This window comes from Hyperolius riggenbachi, chromosome 5, assembly GCF_040937935.1.
Source record: "Hyperolius riggenbachi isolate aHypRig1 chromosome 5, aHypRig1.pri, whole genome shotgun sequence".
Lineage (NCBI taxonomy): Eukaryota > Metazoa > Chordata > Amphibia > Anura > Hyperoliidae > Hyperolius > Hyperolius riggenbachi.
Window position 1 is genome coordinate 310,437,124 of NC_090650.1, and position 16,996 is coordinate 310,454,119.

The 16,996-nt window shown below is 42.0% G+C and overlaps 1 protein-coding gene across 5 annotated transcripts in view; it reads right to left on the reverse strand.

The window, feature by feature from the left end:
- PTPRM (protein tyrosine phosphatase receptor type M) overlaps positions 1–16,996 on the reverse strand; it is a 995,286-nt gene that overhangs the window by 311,806 nt on the left and 666,484 nt on the right. For 3 of the 5 annotated variants that reach the window (XM_068237197.1, XM_068237195.1, XM_068237199.1), the window contains one exon: positions 4,911–4,940. The exons of the other annotated variants lie outside the window; for them this stretch is intronic. In XM_068237197.1, coding sequence (XP_068093298.1) covers positions 4,911–4,940 — 30 coding nt within the window. The remainder of the gene's footprint in view (positions 1–4,910; positions 4,941–16,996) is intronic. 5 annotated transcript variants of the gene reach the window in all.

Consider the following 16,996-nt stretch of genomic DNA (forward strand, 5'->3'; position numbering starts at 1 on the left):
AAACTGTAGACAGTCAACAATATTTTTGTGAGAGAGCATGCCTTGCAGTTGGAGTAAATTTTGATTGTTCACCACTTCTAAGTAGGCTAAGGTCTAGAACCCACTAAAGCATTTTTTTGAGCATTTAAGGAGCGCTTTCAATCGCTAACAATTTCCCTAAATGCTCTGCCAATGTAAATCGCAGGACATGCAGCATTTTGGGAGCATTTCCATTCTAATGGATTGTATAGGAGCAGGCAAATCGCTCCCAAAATCAATTGCAAAACGCTATCACAAAAAGCTAGCGAATCTAGTGGGTTCCAAGCCTCACACAGTCTTTAGTTTCTACTGTTTGTATACTTGTGGGTAGGGTGACAACAGTATTTAGTTTTTTTTATGTGTGCAGAAACTGCCTAAGTGTTGATTAGTGGAGTCCAAACTCTTTAGAGATGGTCTTGTACCCTTTTCCAGATTTACAGGTATCAACAACTCTTTTTCGGAGGTCCTCAGACAATTCCTTTGTTTAAGCATAACACATATCCACAAATGCATTATATGTGTGATTAGGCTTTGCGAGATCCCTGTCCTTTAAATTAGCCCCTCACTGTCATGCCTTGAAATATGATAGTCCCAAGGGTTCACTTACTTTTGCCACACACAGATATGTGAATGGTTCAATAAATACATAACCAAATATGGTAGTTTTTTGTTTCATTTGTTTAATTAGGTTTTGTTCATCTACTTTTAGGACTTGTTTTAAAATTAGATGTTTTAGGTTACAGTCATATAGACAATTATAAATGGCTTACAAACTTTCAAGCGCTGTTGTATGAAAATTCTTATCCATGCCTATTTTAAAAGTTTCTTTTCATTGATATTTTTTTTAGTCATTATATTAGTCAGTGAAACTAGACATACTGTATGTGTAGATTTAGAAACTTCCAACAAGTGATCATGACATTTGTTCAACTAATATGCATTTTCAGTTTATGCAGTACACAGCTATTAGTGAGACAAGTAAAAGAAAACAGAACTGCAGGGAGCCATTTAACTACATTTAAGATGAGTGAGAGAGATGTGGAGTTATACACAAATAAAACTAGAAATATTATTCTAGTTCAATGTTTTTTTCACACACACTTTCCGCAGATAACTGGGCTTCGAGAAGGGCAAAAGGCAATGTTCATTTTGACAATGGTTAAACATGAGTGAGTAAAAAGAAGTATTTGCCAGCATCACTGCAAGTCACACTTCTAAATTGCAATCCATCTGCTAAAGCAATAAGAATGTACAGTAAGTGAGTAAACATTCTGCCATTATATTTACAGCGTGGAACAAATGAGTAGAAGCAATTTTGCTGGTGCTAATTAGTTTTTTTCAGTCACATAACCCAAACAATAAAAGCCTGTCTCTAAAAAAGAATTAATACAGAAGAGAAACCGTATTTACTCAACCAAATATTCCACATTTAATTAATAAGTCCCAAAAAGTTCTGCAGTTTGAAAAAGGTGACAGATGCTTAAAGTGAACATTCAAAGGATATAGAAAATAAAAAAAAAACATGGGCGTTGACACTGCTGAATTATTTTTGAAGGTTCAAGGTCTGGGACTGTCTGCCAAATCCTAGCTCCATTAATATGTTGGTCATCAATAGCAATCAATCAGCAAAAATTGTGATCTGCATGCAAATTTAAGTTTCACTGTTTACAGGTCTAATCAGATTCAAAAAGTGTTGAACAATTATAAATGTTTAAATGACATATTTATCAGTTGCTAGTTAAGTGACCAGCAGTTCCTGAATCTAATTAGCCCCAGAAAATTTCTGGTTCTGAATGAACAGCATGCTCTTTCCTGATCTTTACGCAGGTTCCAGGTAAGGTCAGTGACTGATAATCTAGTAAAGCCAGAGTCATGATACCAGCCCTGAGGCTGGGAGCACACTAGGCAGTGCAGAAAACCATGCATTTTTTGCACTGTGTTTTTGCTATTTTTGCTGTGTTTTGGTGCATTTTTGTATACATTTGTGATTGCGATTTTAATGTGTTTTTGTGCATTTCCGATCTACTTGTTTATTAATTTCCCCAATCAATGGAATAAATTAAAGCAACTTGTTTTTTTTTTTTTACAGTAAACACATCAAAAATTGATACTTCTGCGCCTCCCTTGAGATATATTATGTGCGATTCACATGCAATTTTAAAAATCATTCAGCGAGTTGTATGTTTTCAAACATGCACAATGTAAAACGCATATATATTCATTTTGAAATTTTAATTTTAAATGTAGCCCATAGACTTTCTTTAGCAGCAAAAATGCTAGCATTTTACGCAACACTAATGTTTCTACCTATTGTGTTCCTACCCTGAAACATCTAGTAGTACAAGCAATTCATCACTGGAACATTCCTTTTATCTTTATATCCTCATAGCTTTGTTTCAGAGGCTCCACCCAATGGGCTTGATTCACAAAAGAGTGATAACTGATAGCAGAGAAGTTATCACGCGATCTGCTGCGTGTGAAAGGATTACGTTTGCGTGTAAATAAAGGTTTGAGTGCGATCATGTGCACGTTTGCAGATCGCGTGATAACTGCTATGCTATCAGTTATCATGCTTTTGTGAATCAAGCCCAATGTGTGCTGTATCGTTATGCATTGCTACACATGAGCACTAGGGATGGTGAATGCAAATAATACCTTCCAACTAGATACAAGATTATGTGGATTGTACAAGCTTATGTGAATTTACACATCTTGAAAATGAACCATTGAAATTAAGCCAAGAAGGGGTTCTGACTGGTCCATTTTTAAGCTGCAGATATTTGCATAAACCATTTTCAAAATTTTGCCTCAACTGGAATTATTTGCATCTAATTGATCATCTCCAGTGAATGCCCTGCCAATACAATTGTATGGGCATATTCACATCCCTGCATTGGCCTCAATTCACTAAGCTTTATCAAACGTTTGATCATTTACCTCATGGGTAAAATCTAATTTTGACTTCACTAAGGTGTTATAGATTTATCGAATGTTTTATTGATAAAATGTTCAATAAATCTATAACACCTCAGTGAATTCAAAATTAGATTTTACCCATAAGGTAAATTATCAAACGTTTGCTAAAGTGTTTGATAAAGCTTAGTGAATTGTGGCTAAAGTAGCGGATCACGTTATACTAACGCATTATCCACAGTATGTCCCTGTCATTCGCTTTGGTGTTATGAAATGCAGACAGTGTGAAGTTAGCCTTACACTTTTATATGTATCGAATAAATGAACAATCAGGGACAGCCTTATGGCTGATATTGTGGTGAAACCCCTCCCACAGTGTGATGTCATGAACAAGGTCATGACAATTTGCTGTCTGTGAACCTCGTTGCATTGTGGGAAATAACAGCTTTTTCCAACTGCCAAAGGAAGCAATATCTCCCTCTGTGCATAGAACCCCCAGTAACAAACATTCTGTACAGATCACCTGTCAGAACTAAAGATGTCACCACCAGGGATACATTTCAGAATTTTACAATGGGCAAACACTGACTAAATAATCAATAAATGAATATTGTAAACAATAAGCAATTTTATTAATTATGCTATTTTGCCTACAGCTCCTCTTTAAATGTCCCCTTCTTGATTCACGTTAAAATAAGAAATGACTACCCTCTGATTTAAAAAGACAACACTGTACTTCTCAGCAAGTTTAGTAAAAAGCATTTTGGTTTCTTCAGCCTCTTTCCACTGCTAATACAAGTCTGGTGATTCTATGGCTATACAGCTGACTGGCAAAAGTCTCTCTCTATTCACACTCTGGCTGTTTTTCATACATAAAACATGCATTGGACATTCAGGTGGTGATATGGTAGGGTTTTTTCATATGACTGTTATGTAAACATAGTGGGGTTAATGAGAGGTTAATGAATTAGATTTTGTTAGCTGCAGTTATGTCTAGCACCCATGGTAAGAAATACAGTAAGCTCAATTCTATTCATTCACTAATCTTTCTGCACTCCTCAACGTATTCTGATTTAACACATGGAGGGTTTCCAAACTTTCACCACCTAGTAGGACACTTCAAATAATTCGGAGGATTTCTGAATCACTTGTGTTCTCCGGTGTCAGTGTCTCCCGGGCTGATATCAAACTACTGGCTGAATCTAAATTATAGTAGGTGTGAGCTCATTGGGACCCTGTAGCTCAAATAGCTTAACATGAGCAGTTTGTATTAAAAGTAAACAACAACTGGTAGTAAAACAACAACTGGTAGTAAAGGCCAGCTAGTCAAGTCTTAGCCAAGTGTATCCGCATTCCTGGTTTCTTGTGGGCCTTATGACAAAGTCGCAGTATGGATTTTAACCCTTTGGCAGCCAATTTATTTAGAGGCTTGCAAGTGCTCCAGGACAATTTATTTTAGCACGTTTTTTATTTCATATTTGTTACATTTCCTTGCTGCTTTAATGTGTATTTATGGCCACTTTTCACTAGGGGGCAGTATGAGACAATAACCGAGGACTTCTGCTTTCAGTTTCTATATCCTCTGCTAGCAGAGAGACATCAAAGCATTCCACGAATTTACAGCACAACAAGTTCCTGCGGCTAAGGTCAAAAGCAGTGCATTATTTCAAATGAGGATAATTCCTTTGATGCTGCTAATGGGTAAAATACACAAACAATTTATAACATATACAAATAGGTAGCCCCACTATGATAATTTAATTTGTGAAACATGCTTAAGCTGCCAATGTTTATTTTTAAGCTAATTCCCTAAATGTCATGGCTATTTTGTTTTTGAATAAAAGTGATGCCATAGCCTGGAATGTGGATGCATGATTTGCTATGGAGCTGTCATGAGCTGTAAAACTGGCATTCAATATGCATGCATGGATAGACATGGCAGAAAGCATGATACTACTTAGGCACAAAAGTTTACTTACAGGTAATATGTGTAGGAGTTATAGCTTCTTCTGCCATGATGAAGCAAGGGATTAGGCAGTGGTAGAAAAGATGAAATGGAAGGAAAGAAAAGCCAGATATTAATGTATGAAAAAAAACTGGATGAACGAGAACAGATCAGGTGACATGAATGAAAGCAGCAAATTTACATCACGGACACAGCATGCAACACGTCAGAGTCAATGACTGAACACATTACAGTATGTACACTATGGGAAGAAAACTCTAATCACCATCTGTAACCTGAAGAACTGGGTAATATATACTTATTAAGTTGGGGGAATGCTGTCATTTGTAATGTCTACTGTCCTATTTATGCTTACCGTGGTGAAAGGTTATTTTTATTACAGTTTATTTATGATGTATATTATAGGAGCCTGAAAACGCAATACTCTAGGGATCATTAGAATTAAGGTTTTACTAGCATATTTTCTTGTCCTTTTATAAGAGATGCAAAGCCATGAATCAAAACATGATGCTGTGGCAAGAATCAAATGGGTTTAAACTCAAGCAAAAGAAAGTAACTATGTAAACCATAGGATATAATGAGATAGCTATTGTAATTTGTACATTGTTAACTATCATTTATTTTTTATACATAAAACCATATGACCCCTATACCAATACAAAATATATCCAAACACCTGCAGTTGGTGGACTTATACGAAACTTGATGGATATGTCCTATATTCACAGCACTTAATGCAAATATGGGGAGGAGAAAGCACTTGCACAAAATGCAGCAGGGGTGGATACTGCCACACTGGGCTTACCTGCAGCGTGCTCCAATGGTAGTCCACAATTTCAATCAGAGGAGAAGAAGGATATGGGCACAGCTGCTAAAATACCCTTTAATGTGGCTTGGTTGACACAAAATAGCTTACATCAGTTGGGGGAAGGACAAGTCTGACAGCTGTTTCGCAGGGACTAGCCCTGCTTCATCAGAGACGTCTCTGATGAAGCAGGGCTAGTCCCTGCGAAACAGCTGTCAGAAACAGCTGCTGTAAGCTTTTTTGTGTCAACCCAGCCACAATAAAGGGTATTTTAGCAGCTGTGCCCATATCCTTCTTCTCCTCTGATTGGATTCACATGACTCAGTAGGTATTTTAAACAATAAATTCAGTAGGGAGTTATTACAGTTTTGCTTCTAATTTAAAATTTTGTGAAATTTAAAATAATGATTGACTGCTATTGACTTCTGTGCTTACTCACTTCTGTTTAAGCTGAAATTCAGAGAAAATAATTTCCCCCCATGTTCTGCCTGAGGAGTGCAATGTACTTGGTTAGAGATAATTTGAGAAAACGTTATTCATCACTACCTTTATCCTTTATTGTTCTTAATAGAAATAGCAACCATGTGACTTTTGTGACCACTCCCTGCTGCCCTGATCTTATTCCATTGGTGGGGCGTAGGGACATTATTCAGCAGTTGCATAGGACACCAAGACACCAACTGCTGGGGGTTTATCAATAGACTCTTGCCAAACACAATCCACCATTCCTTATGACATTATTTTATTTAGCTGCTAATTACATGATTAGATGGATGGGATGGGACATTACCAGATGGAAAAATGTTCCTAATCTATGTCATAGAAATGAATGGGTCGGCACCACCAAACTGTATTAAAGCTCTTTGTCTGTCATAGGACAGCAGTGACAGATGCTGTGCTAACCAGCCCTTTCTCAAACTGCTTAAGCAATTTGAGAAAGAGCTGGTTAGCCCGACACAGCGTCTGTCACTGCTGTCCTATGACTGATTAAAAAAGCTTTAATAAAGTTTGGTGGTGCCCACCCATTCATTTCTTTAGCTTCACTGGTCCCAAGAGACACTGGGATGGGGTAGTGGCACACCACCTCGTGCATCGGTGCTCCTCACTTCACTTGTTCCTAATCTACGTCATAGCAATTCATCAGCCTAAAAAGGTGTTAACAACTAAATAGGTACTGCCAGTCAAAAGAACAACGTTGACCTGCTCAGTATAACAATGTAGTAGCAGACACAATGAATGGGTTAATTAGGTTCATAAGACAAGACACTTAACATTTATGTTGCGCTTTTCTCCTAGACTCAAAGTGCTTCAGAGCTGCAGCCACTAGGGCTCACTCCACGGGCAACCAGGATCATTAGGGAGCCTTGCCCAAAAAGTCTTACTTTTTTATGTACAGTATACGTATACAATATTACATTTAGAATATGGTGGGTTCTTGTGTGTAAGAGTCCTAAGGAAAACAACTGCAAAACGGTTCTATTCTCTGCTTATTAGTTTAAAGAATACAAAGCAGTATGTTGCAAGCTCTTTTCACGTTAATGGAAGACACATTGGTCTCTTTATTTTCTCCTAGGGGATATCTTCCCAATAAAATGCCTTTTAAGCCACCAGCAAGTAAGAAAAAAATAAAAATAATTTTGATCATACTTTTTCATCAACTTTTTGGTAGTTTTTCAATTTCAATGTGATGAAAAGTTAAATTGAACAGAAGATGAAAGATTATCTCTTTGGAGAAAACTTTGGTGAAAAAGTGAACTGGATTGGGCCCATTAAATGCTAGTGAGCACATTGTTTAACATGGACTGTTAGTTATTTCTGCATTGCAGAAAAGCTAAAGTTTCAACGTATGGTGAATGAGGTCCACATAAGTAGTGACTAGTTTACACTAGCCTGGTACATTGCTGGATTAGGCAATCCAAATATCAAAAGTTTAGTAAATCCCGCACACAGGAGTTTGAACCAGAAAAAAATGTAACTCACCACTGTTGTAGCCAATATTTTGAAATCACCAAAGTCCCCTTTTAAGGGAGTGAATTACACTGTACCAACCTCTGAAGAAAATGGCAAATATAAACAGAGAAGCACACATTGGCCCATATGCAATTACATTTTTGTCCTGAGTTTTTTCCTAGGCGATATGTTCAAACTTGTCAATACATGCCTTTTAAACCATCAGCAAGCAAAAAAAAAAAATACTCAGAATAATTTTGATAGTACTTTTTTTGCACTTTTCCAGTTGCAGAGTGCTTAAAAGTTATTTTAACCACTTGAGGACCACAGTGATTAACCCCCCTAAAGACCAGGCACATTATTGTGAAAATGGCCACTGCAGCTTTAAGGCCAAGCTGCAGGGACGCACAACACAGCACACGACTGCCCCCCCCCCTTTTCCCCCCACCAAAAGAGCTCTCTGTTGGTGGGGTCTGATCACCCCCAGGTTTGTTTGTTTGGTTATAAACAAACATTTGCTGTGTCTTTTTTTTACAATTTTTTTTTAATATGAAAATTACCCTCCCTCCCTTCACCCGTCTGCCTATCACTGGGATCTGCTGTGATACGCTTCAGCCGATCACAGCAGATCGTTTCTGAGTCCCCCTGGGGGACAGCCATGTCACACAGCTGTCCCCAGTACAGCACTGCTGCCGATCGCAGCGCTGTACACTGTGTAAAGACATGAACTAATTCCCGCAGGGCGATTGCTTTGCGGTTTTGGTTTTTTACCCTGCATATTTAGGCATGCGAAAGCAAATGCATATTTGCATGAGCAATGTCTCGTGATTAGCCAATAGGCGAAATTTGCAAAGCCAGATTTGTCAGGTTCACTTGATTGATGCACACATTTTCTCTCTGGTATAATTAGCATTGCATTTTCTTTCCTTTGGAGGCAAGTGGTGAATGGCTTGTTTTAGGAGGTGAGAGCCCTGGAGCAGGCTGTTTGCACCTGTCCTCCCCTTATGTGTCGCGCCCAGGTCATGCGCATGTAGCAGAACGTAATGAACGTTAAGATAAGTCCCTGTTTTTAATTTTGGGAGGTGTGTGCGGGCGGCTCCTCCCGGCGCTGGCCACGCTGGGGAGATCGCCTGCACCCCCCAGCCTCCCCCTCCGGGGTGCCGCTGTGTAGGTTCCAGGCAGTGAGAGAGCCTGGGACCCCCGCGGCCCCCCGGTTGTATGGGGGCATTGGGAAGCCTCCTCGTGGCGCCCCTGGATAGTGCTAATGTAGCATGAACTAATTCCCGCAGGGCGATTGCTTTGCGGTTTTGTTTTTTGACCCTGCATATTTAGGCATGCAAAAGCAAATGCATATTTGCATGAGCAATGTCTCGTGATTAGCCAATAGGCCAAATTTGCAAAGCCAGATTTGTCAGGTTCACTTGGTTGATGCACACATTTCCTCTCTGGTGTAATTAGCATTGTATTTTCTTTCCTTTGGAGGCAAGTGGTGAATGGCTTGTTTTAGGAGGTGAGAGCCCTGGAGCAGGCTGTTTGCACCTGTCCTCCCCTTATGTGTCACGCCCAGGTCATGCGCATGTAGCAGAACGTAATGAACGTTAAGGTAAGTGCCTGTTTTTAATTTTGGGAGGTGTGTGCGGGCGGCTCTTCCCGGCGCTGGCCACGCTTGGGGGGGTCGCCTGCACCTCCCAGCCTCCCCCTCCTAGGTGCTGCTGTGTGGGTTCCAGGCAGTGAGAGAGCCTGGGACCCCCGCGGCCCCCCGGTTGTATGGGGGCATTGTGAAGCCTCCTCGTGGCGCCCCTGGATAGTGCTAATGTAGCATGAACTAATTCCCGCAGGGCGATTGCTTTGCGGTTTTGGTTTTTGACCCTGCATATTTAGGCATGCAAAAGCAAATGCATATTTGCATGAGCAATGTCTCGTGATTAGCCAATAGGCCAAATTTGCAAAGCCAGATTTGTCAGGTTCACTTGGTTGATGCACACATTTCCTCTCTGGTGTAATTAGCATTGTATTTTCTTTCCTTTGGAGGCAGATGGTGAATGGCTTGTTTTAGGAGGTGAGAGCCCTGGAGCAGGCTGTTTGCGCCTGTCCTCCCCTTATGTGTCGCGCCCAGGTCATGCGCATGTAGCAGAACGCAATAGACGTTAAGGTAAGTGCCTGTTTTTAATTTTGGGAGGTGTGTGCGGGCAGCTCTTCCCGGCGCTGGCCACGCTGGGGAGATCGCCTGCACCCCCCAGCCTCCCCCTCCGGGGTGCCGCTGTGTAGGTTCCAGGCAGTGAGAGAGCCTGGGACCCCCGCGGCCCTTCGGTTGTATGGGGGCATTGGGAAGCCTCCTCATGGCGCCCCTGGATAGTGCTAATGTAGCATGAACTAATTCCCGCAGGGCGATTGCTTTGCGGTTTTGTTTTTTGACCCTGCATATTTAGGCATGCAAAAGCAAATGCATATTTGCATGAGCAATGTCTCGTGATTAGCCAATGGGCCAAATTTGCAAAGCCAGATTTGTCAGGTTCACTTGGTTGATGCACACATTTTCTCTCTGGTGTAATTAACACTGTGTAAAGACGGCAATCGCCGCTCGGAGACTGAAGTCGGGGTGGAGCTCTGCCCCTCAAGCAGGAGATGCGTGCGCAGCCTGCACATGATCTCCTGCACATCCCAGCCCCAGGACTTGACGCCAATTGGCGTTAGGCAGTCCTGGGGCTGCCGCCGCGACCACGCCCATTGGCGGTCTTTAAGTAGTTAAATAGAAGATAAAAAAGTATCACCTAGGACTAAACCCTGGAGAAAAAGTTAATTACATATGGGCCAATGTGTTCCGTAACCACGAATCAGTGCTCACATGTTATGTAATATACTGTAACTTACCAAAAATGTGCACAAAGTAATGTGTAGCATTACTACAAAATGAGAAATCCACACCTAATATTACCTTGCTGTTGCCTTCAAATGGCCAGAAAACACTAACAGGGAGACAAAAACAACTTGTTGGAAAACCCGAGATTGAGGCACAGGGAGGCATGCGTTAGTTGATATGGAAATGGCCATAAGCCTTGTACCTGGTCAATGAACATGAGTATCATGTCCTATACCAGAGACATGTCACCAAGGCTACTAATACAAGCAATACACATATTGTACTGTCCCCCATTTGTATGTAAGACATACTACTTATTATGGACGATGAGAAGTTGCTACTATTTGGGCCAATAGTTGTGAGGCAGGTGAATATAAACTATGCAACATCACGTTGTCATGGAGACCTGCGACTTGAGGCATCAGGCAGGATGCAAACTAAGGCCTGAATCTTGACAAAATCACAGCGATCTTGTAAAATTGCAGCGTAATCATTTTGAAAAAGCATGGCGATTTTGCAGCGATTCTCACTCAGGGGAATGAGAGAGCATTTTTCAAAATGAAAAAGCTGCCAAGATGCTGGCAAAAACACTATACATTGTTTTCAGGCCTCAGGTTGCTTTGCCTGATGCCCCTAAATTAACAATCAGTGTGCATGGTGCAGGTTCGCTCTAGGAACTAGTGAAACCAAAATATTAGTAAAGCAGCCAGGAGTATTTCGGTGAAGCTTCTAATTAATCAAGGTCATGGTATACTCAAAGTATGTCTTCAGTTGTAGTGAGTGAATGAGATACCTAGTCAGTTGTAAGTACAGATGATCCAGTTATACTAGCCATTTGTCTAGCCAATTGACACGCATGCAGATATTCATTGCTTAAATGCCTAAGTGAAAGTGTGTACTGTCCTTAAAATCTCTAGCTAAGCAGAATAAAACAGCAATGTATGCTAATGATACATTTTGTTAATGAGCCCCTTCCCAATATCCAAAGGATATGGCCCAATACAAGCAAAACCCTGTGATTTACCTAAACCTCAAGAAAAAGATACATTCTTTTTAATACAGAGTTAGGCCTGGAACCCACTGAAAACAGCAAACGCAAAACGCTACCGCTAGAGTTTTGTCTGAGCGGTTTGCAAGCGGATTCATGCGCGTTTGCGGTCGCGTTTTGCAACATTGTATTTTTTTGCTCAGCGGTTGTGTAGCGTTTTGCTTTTGCGTTTTTATCCTGATTGGTCCTGTGAATTATTTTTAATTTTGTTACAGTGTGCTGAACCGCAAAACGCTAGCAAAACCGCTCAGTTTAAGTTTTGCTGAGCGTTTCTGCTAGCGTTTCAATACTTTACATTGAAGCGCTAACGCTCCCAAAATGCTGCATGTCCTGCGTTTGCGTTTCTGGGAAACGCAAACGCTCCTGTGGAAGTTGCCCCATCCATTAACATCAGCTGAGCGTTTTGGCAAAACGCTAGCGTATCGCAGCGCTGCCAAAATGCTCAAAAAAACGCTCTTGTGGGTTCCAGCCCTTACAGATTGTCCAGCTAGCTCATGGTGAACCAGAACTCCTAGGAATTGTGCAAGGGTCTGAAATAGGTCAAAAAGCCTCCTTACTAAAATGCTATGCAAAACAGAAGTTTGTCTGTCTTTTAAATACAGTGAGGAGCATACTTTGGACAGAGAAAAAATACCTGACCAATTTTCAATTTACATACTGAATAGCCATTTCCAATGTGGTTGTTGTATTTGCGTGAACCGCATCGCATACTCCAAGTGTAAAACCAGCCTCAATCCTTTACTCAAACTGTTGATCTGTGAAACAATTCATCTAAATACACTGTGGTTTGGTGAGAGCTTGAGTTTAATGCATAAATGTAAACAATCATTTGGCAAATTGTAACATTAGTGGCCAACTTCACAGCTGATCAAGCAAAAGGGAAACTGACTCAAGATGGTACTCATATAATTCCCTGGACCAATTCTGCTGGGAATCATCTAGTAATTATAGCTGTGGGTGTCTTTCAATGCAAGAAAAGCATCTAAGCCAGTGATGGCGAACCTTTTTGAGACCGAGTGCCCAAACTGCAAACCAAAACCTACTTATGTATCGCAAAGTGCCAACACAGCAATTTAATGACGAATTCAGGCCCCACATGACAAATGTAGTAATGGAGAGGCCCCACTTAATAAATGCAGCAGTCATGAGGTCCCCAAATAAGTTCTGTAACCATGAGGCCCCCCGAAAACAAATTAAGCAAACATGCGACTGCCAGACAACTGCAGTAATGGTGAGGCCTTCACACGATTGCAGTAATGGTGGCTCAAGGCCCCCCATGACAAATGTAGCAACTGTCCGACCCCCGTAAGTCCTAATGCAGTAATTGTGAGGCCCCCATATGACAAATGCAATAATGGTGAGACCCCCAATTAAATTCTGCAATCATATGGCCCCCAAATGACAAATAAAGCAAACATGAGAGACTCCCACATGACAATTGCAGTAATTTGGAGGCCTTCAAATGACAAATGCAGCAGTGGTGAGGCCACCAATTAAATTCTGCAAGCATAAGACCCTCAAATAACAACTTTAGCAAACATGAAACCCCTCCCCCCTCCCATATGATGATTGCAGTAATTTGGAGACCTTCACATGACAAATGCAGCACTGGTGAGGCCCCAATTAACACATTCAGCAATCATAAGGCCCCAAATAACAAATTAACCAAACATGAGACCCCCAAATAAATTAGGCAAACATGAGATTCCCACATGACAATTGCAGCAATGGCAAGGCCGACAATTAAGAAATTTTGCAATGAGACCCCCCATAACAAATTGAGCAAACATGAGACCCCCATATGACAAATGCAGCAATGGTGAGACCCACAATTAACAAATTCTGCAATCGTGAGGCCCCTAAATAACAAAATAAGCAAACATGAGACCCCCATAAAAACAAATTAAGCATATATGAGACCTCTGTATGACAACTGTAGTAATGGTGAGGCCTACACATGACAAATGCAGCAATAGTGAGGCCCCACATCAATAATGCAGTAATGGTGACTTCAGGTTCCATATGACAAATGCAGCAATGGTGGGGCCCCCACATGACATATGCAACACTCATGAGGCCCCCAAATAGCTAGTAAATAGCTAGTTCTGCAATCATGAGGCCCCCAAACAACAAATTAAGCAAACATGAGACCTCCACATGACAACTGCAGTAATGGCGAGGCCCCACATGACACATGCAATAATGGTGACTTGAGGCCACAAATGACAAATGCAGTAATGGTGCAGCGCCGGCAGACTCGTGCAGTAATGGTGAGATCCCACACAACACATGCAGCAATAGTGAGGCAGGCGGTAGGGAGTGAAGGTATATGCTGGGTGGGTGGTCGGCAGGTAGGGAGTGTATGTGTATTAGGGCAGTAAGTAGATAGGGAGTGTAGGTGCATGCCGGGCAGGCGGTAGATAGGTAGGGAGTGGAGGTATATGCTGGGTGGGCGGTAGATAGGTAGGGAGTGTAGGTCTATGCTGGGTGGGTAGTAGGGAGTGGAGGTATATGCTGGGTGGGCGGTAAATAGTTAGGGAGTGTAGGTATATGTTGGACGGGCAGTAGAGAGGTTGGGAGTGAAGGTATATGCTGGGTGGGTGGTAGGTAGTGTAGATACATGGTGGGTGGGTGGTAGGTAGGTTGGGAGTGTAGGTGTATGCTGGGTGGGCAGCAGGTAGGTAGGTTGGGAGTGTAGGTGTATGCTGCAGGTAGGTAGGGCAGCAGGTAGGTGGGCAGCAGGTAGGTAGGTTGGGAGTGTAGGTGTATGTGGGCAGCAGGTAGGTAGGTTGGGAGGGTAGGTGTATGCTGGACGGGCAATAGGGAGTGTAGGCATATGCTGGGTGGGCAGTAGGTAGGGAGTGTAGGTATATACTGGGCAAGCGGTAGGTAGGTTAGGTGTGCAGGTATATGCTGGGCGGGCAGTAGGGAGTGTAGTTGATAGCTGGGTGGGCAGTAGGTAGGTAGAGTAGGTATATGCTGGGCTGGCAGACAGTTAATTACATATTGGGTGCCCCCCTCTACCCCACAGACAGTCTCCCTCTTCCACCCTACAGACAGTAGCTGGCTAGATTATACAGACTTACGTCTGTATATGCAGGCTGTGCTGAGCGATCCTGGCTGGGCTGGAGTGTTCCTGGCTGCAGTGCTTTAAAGGCCACATTCCTCTCTGGGTCGCGACTATGTGGAAAGAAGAGCTTTACAGTGCCGAGCAGCTCCGTGCATAGCCACTTCACCTCCACTATCTACCAAGCCTGGCTTTGCTATGAAACTCTGTGCACAGATGCTCTTTCCGCTCCACCCCCTCCAGGCATGCACGGTTACTCTGTGCACAGCCACTCCAACCCGTCCAGACACGCAGCAGTCATCAGATTGGCAGCAGTGGCGATGGGGACACAGCACAGGTGCCCACAGCAACGGCTCTGCGTGCCACCTTGGGCACTGGTGCCATAGGATCACCACTGCTGATCTAAGCCCTCTTTAAATGCAGAATTTGACATAGATACTTTATGTGATCCTCTTACTGTAAAGAGCCCCTTTTTAAATAGATGGCAAAAACATTTTTCCTCAAAATGCAGATCCTGTCCCCTTGTTCTTTGTATGAGCCTGGGGACAAAAAGATTATCTGCCAAGCTTTTGTATTGTCCTCTGCCATATTAATGGTATGTTATAATTTAAAGTGAACCTCCGGACTAAAAATCTACTCAGCAGAACTGAAAAGGCTTGGTGTTTCTTTAACAGTTTCACAGCAACAGAACTTTGTTTTTCTTACCAAAGCATCATTTTTAGCAGCATTTTTATCTAAGCTCCACCCATCAAAGAAAAAAAGCCCAGGCTTTTTTTCCCTGATGCTGTGCAGAGCATGATGTGATTTTCTATGTTGTTATTCCCGTTGCCTAGCAACTGGGAGAGGTGCTCAGGACAGTTGGAACTGTATCTCATGCTCCCTGTCACCTCCTTTCAACCAAAAAGATGGCTGCCATCATGAAATCAAACATTTGCCTGTTCTTTTAAAACAGTGTGGGTAAGAGATTATATTACCTATTTTAATTAACATAACTAATGTAACTTAATGACAGTATGTTTGTTTAGGCTGGAATTCCTCTTTAAGTATTATATGATTGAAGTCGTAGGCCTCAGTTACCTGAACTGAGTTTAGCTAAAAGACTTGATGTGCAGAGTCTCCCTTCAAACAGCATTTCTAGTAACACTGGAACATGGGTGTTTGTGCCTTACACTGAACCAGCCAAGGTTAAAGAGTGTATCTACCCGATGTACAGACAGATAGGCGGTCTTGTTCTGTAAACATCAGTTATGTTTCAGGACAAGATGACCGGTGCCTGGAACATGGGACTTTCCAGGCCATGCACAGTAACAACTGTGCGTGTCATGATACCACGAGGGTCTGAGCCAATTGTAGGCTTGGGAGTATGGCTCAGATGATGTCACATTTAACTCTTTAGTGACCAGTATTAAAGCAGGTGACAGGCTGCAGAGAGTCACCCTTCTGCTTCCTGTAACTGCTGGCTTCAACCGTTTACTTTTATTTATAATATGTCTTGTCATCTTATCTAACTGTATGTTGTATATTGGCCTATGGTCCATGTAGTCTAGATATCACGTAGCCTAGATTTAACGTAGTATAGACCAGGGGTCTCAAACTCAATTTACCCGGGGGCCGCAGGAGGCAAAGTCAGGATCAGGCTGGGCCGCATAAGGGAGTTCACATGTCCCCGCCGCAAAACGAGGGCTGCAGAGCCCCCAAATCGCCCCGGGGGGAAATCTGCCGGCATTTCCTGGAAGGGGCAGAGCTTTCAGCTTCAGCTGACCCCACATAATTAAAAAAAAAAAATTCCCACACTCTAAACATAAAAAAAAAAATTGGGAAAATAGGAAAAAATGCCAGGAATCTTCATACAGCCATATTGCGGCTGTATAGCGATCCCTGGCCAAAGCGCTGCGGCTGCGTATGGACCCCCTGGAAACCCTGTCAGGAAATGTATTGCTCTTTCTTTTGATACATGTAAAATTACACTACCGTTAGGCTTGCTACTAAAAGTGACATTTACCGCATTTAAAAGTATACTATTTTTCTTTGAAACTTTAAAATCGATTTTCTCAAAAACTATAAAGTCTTTTTGAAAAATTGTTTTTTCCTCTTATTCCTAATGACCTCCTTAACATATCCTGCAAATTTAGGGTTTCTAGCATTTATGGTGGATTTGCTATTAACCATTAAAGTCGGCGGGTTTTTAAATGTGTATTTTTTTCCTTTGCAACTTTAAAATCGATTTTCTCAAAAACTATAAGGCCGATTTGAAAAAAATTTTTTTCTTCTTGTAGCCACTGGGGGCCCCTACAAGCTCTGGGGCCCTGGGGCCACAAAATATTGTATCGAGGGCCGCAAATGGCCCGCGGGCCGCGAGTTTGAGACCC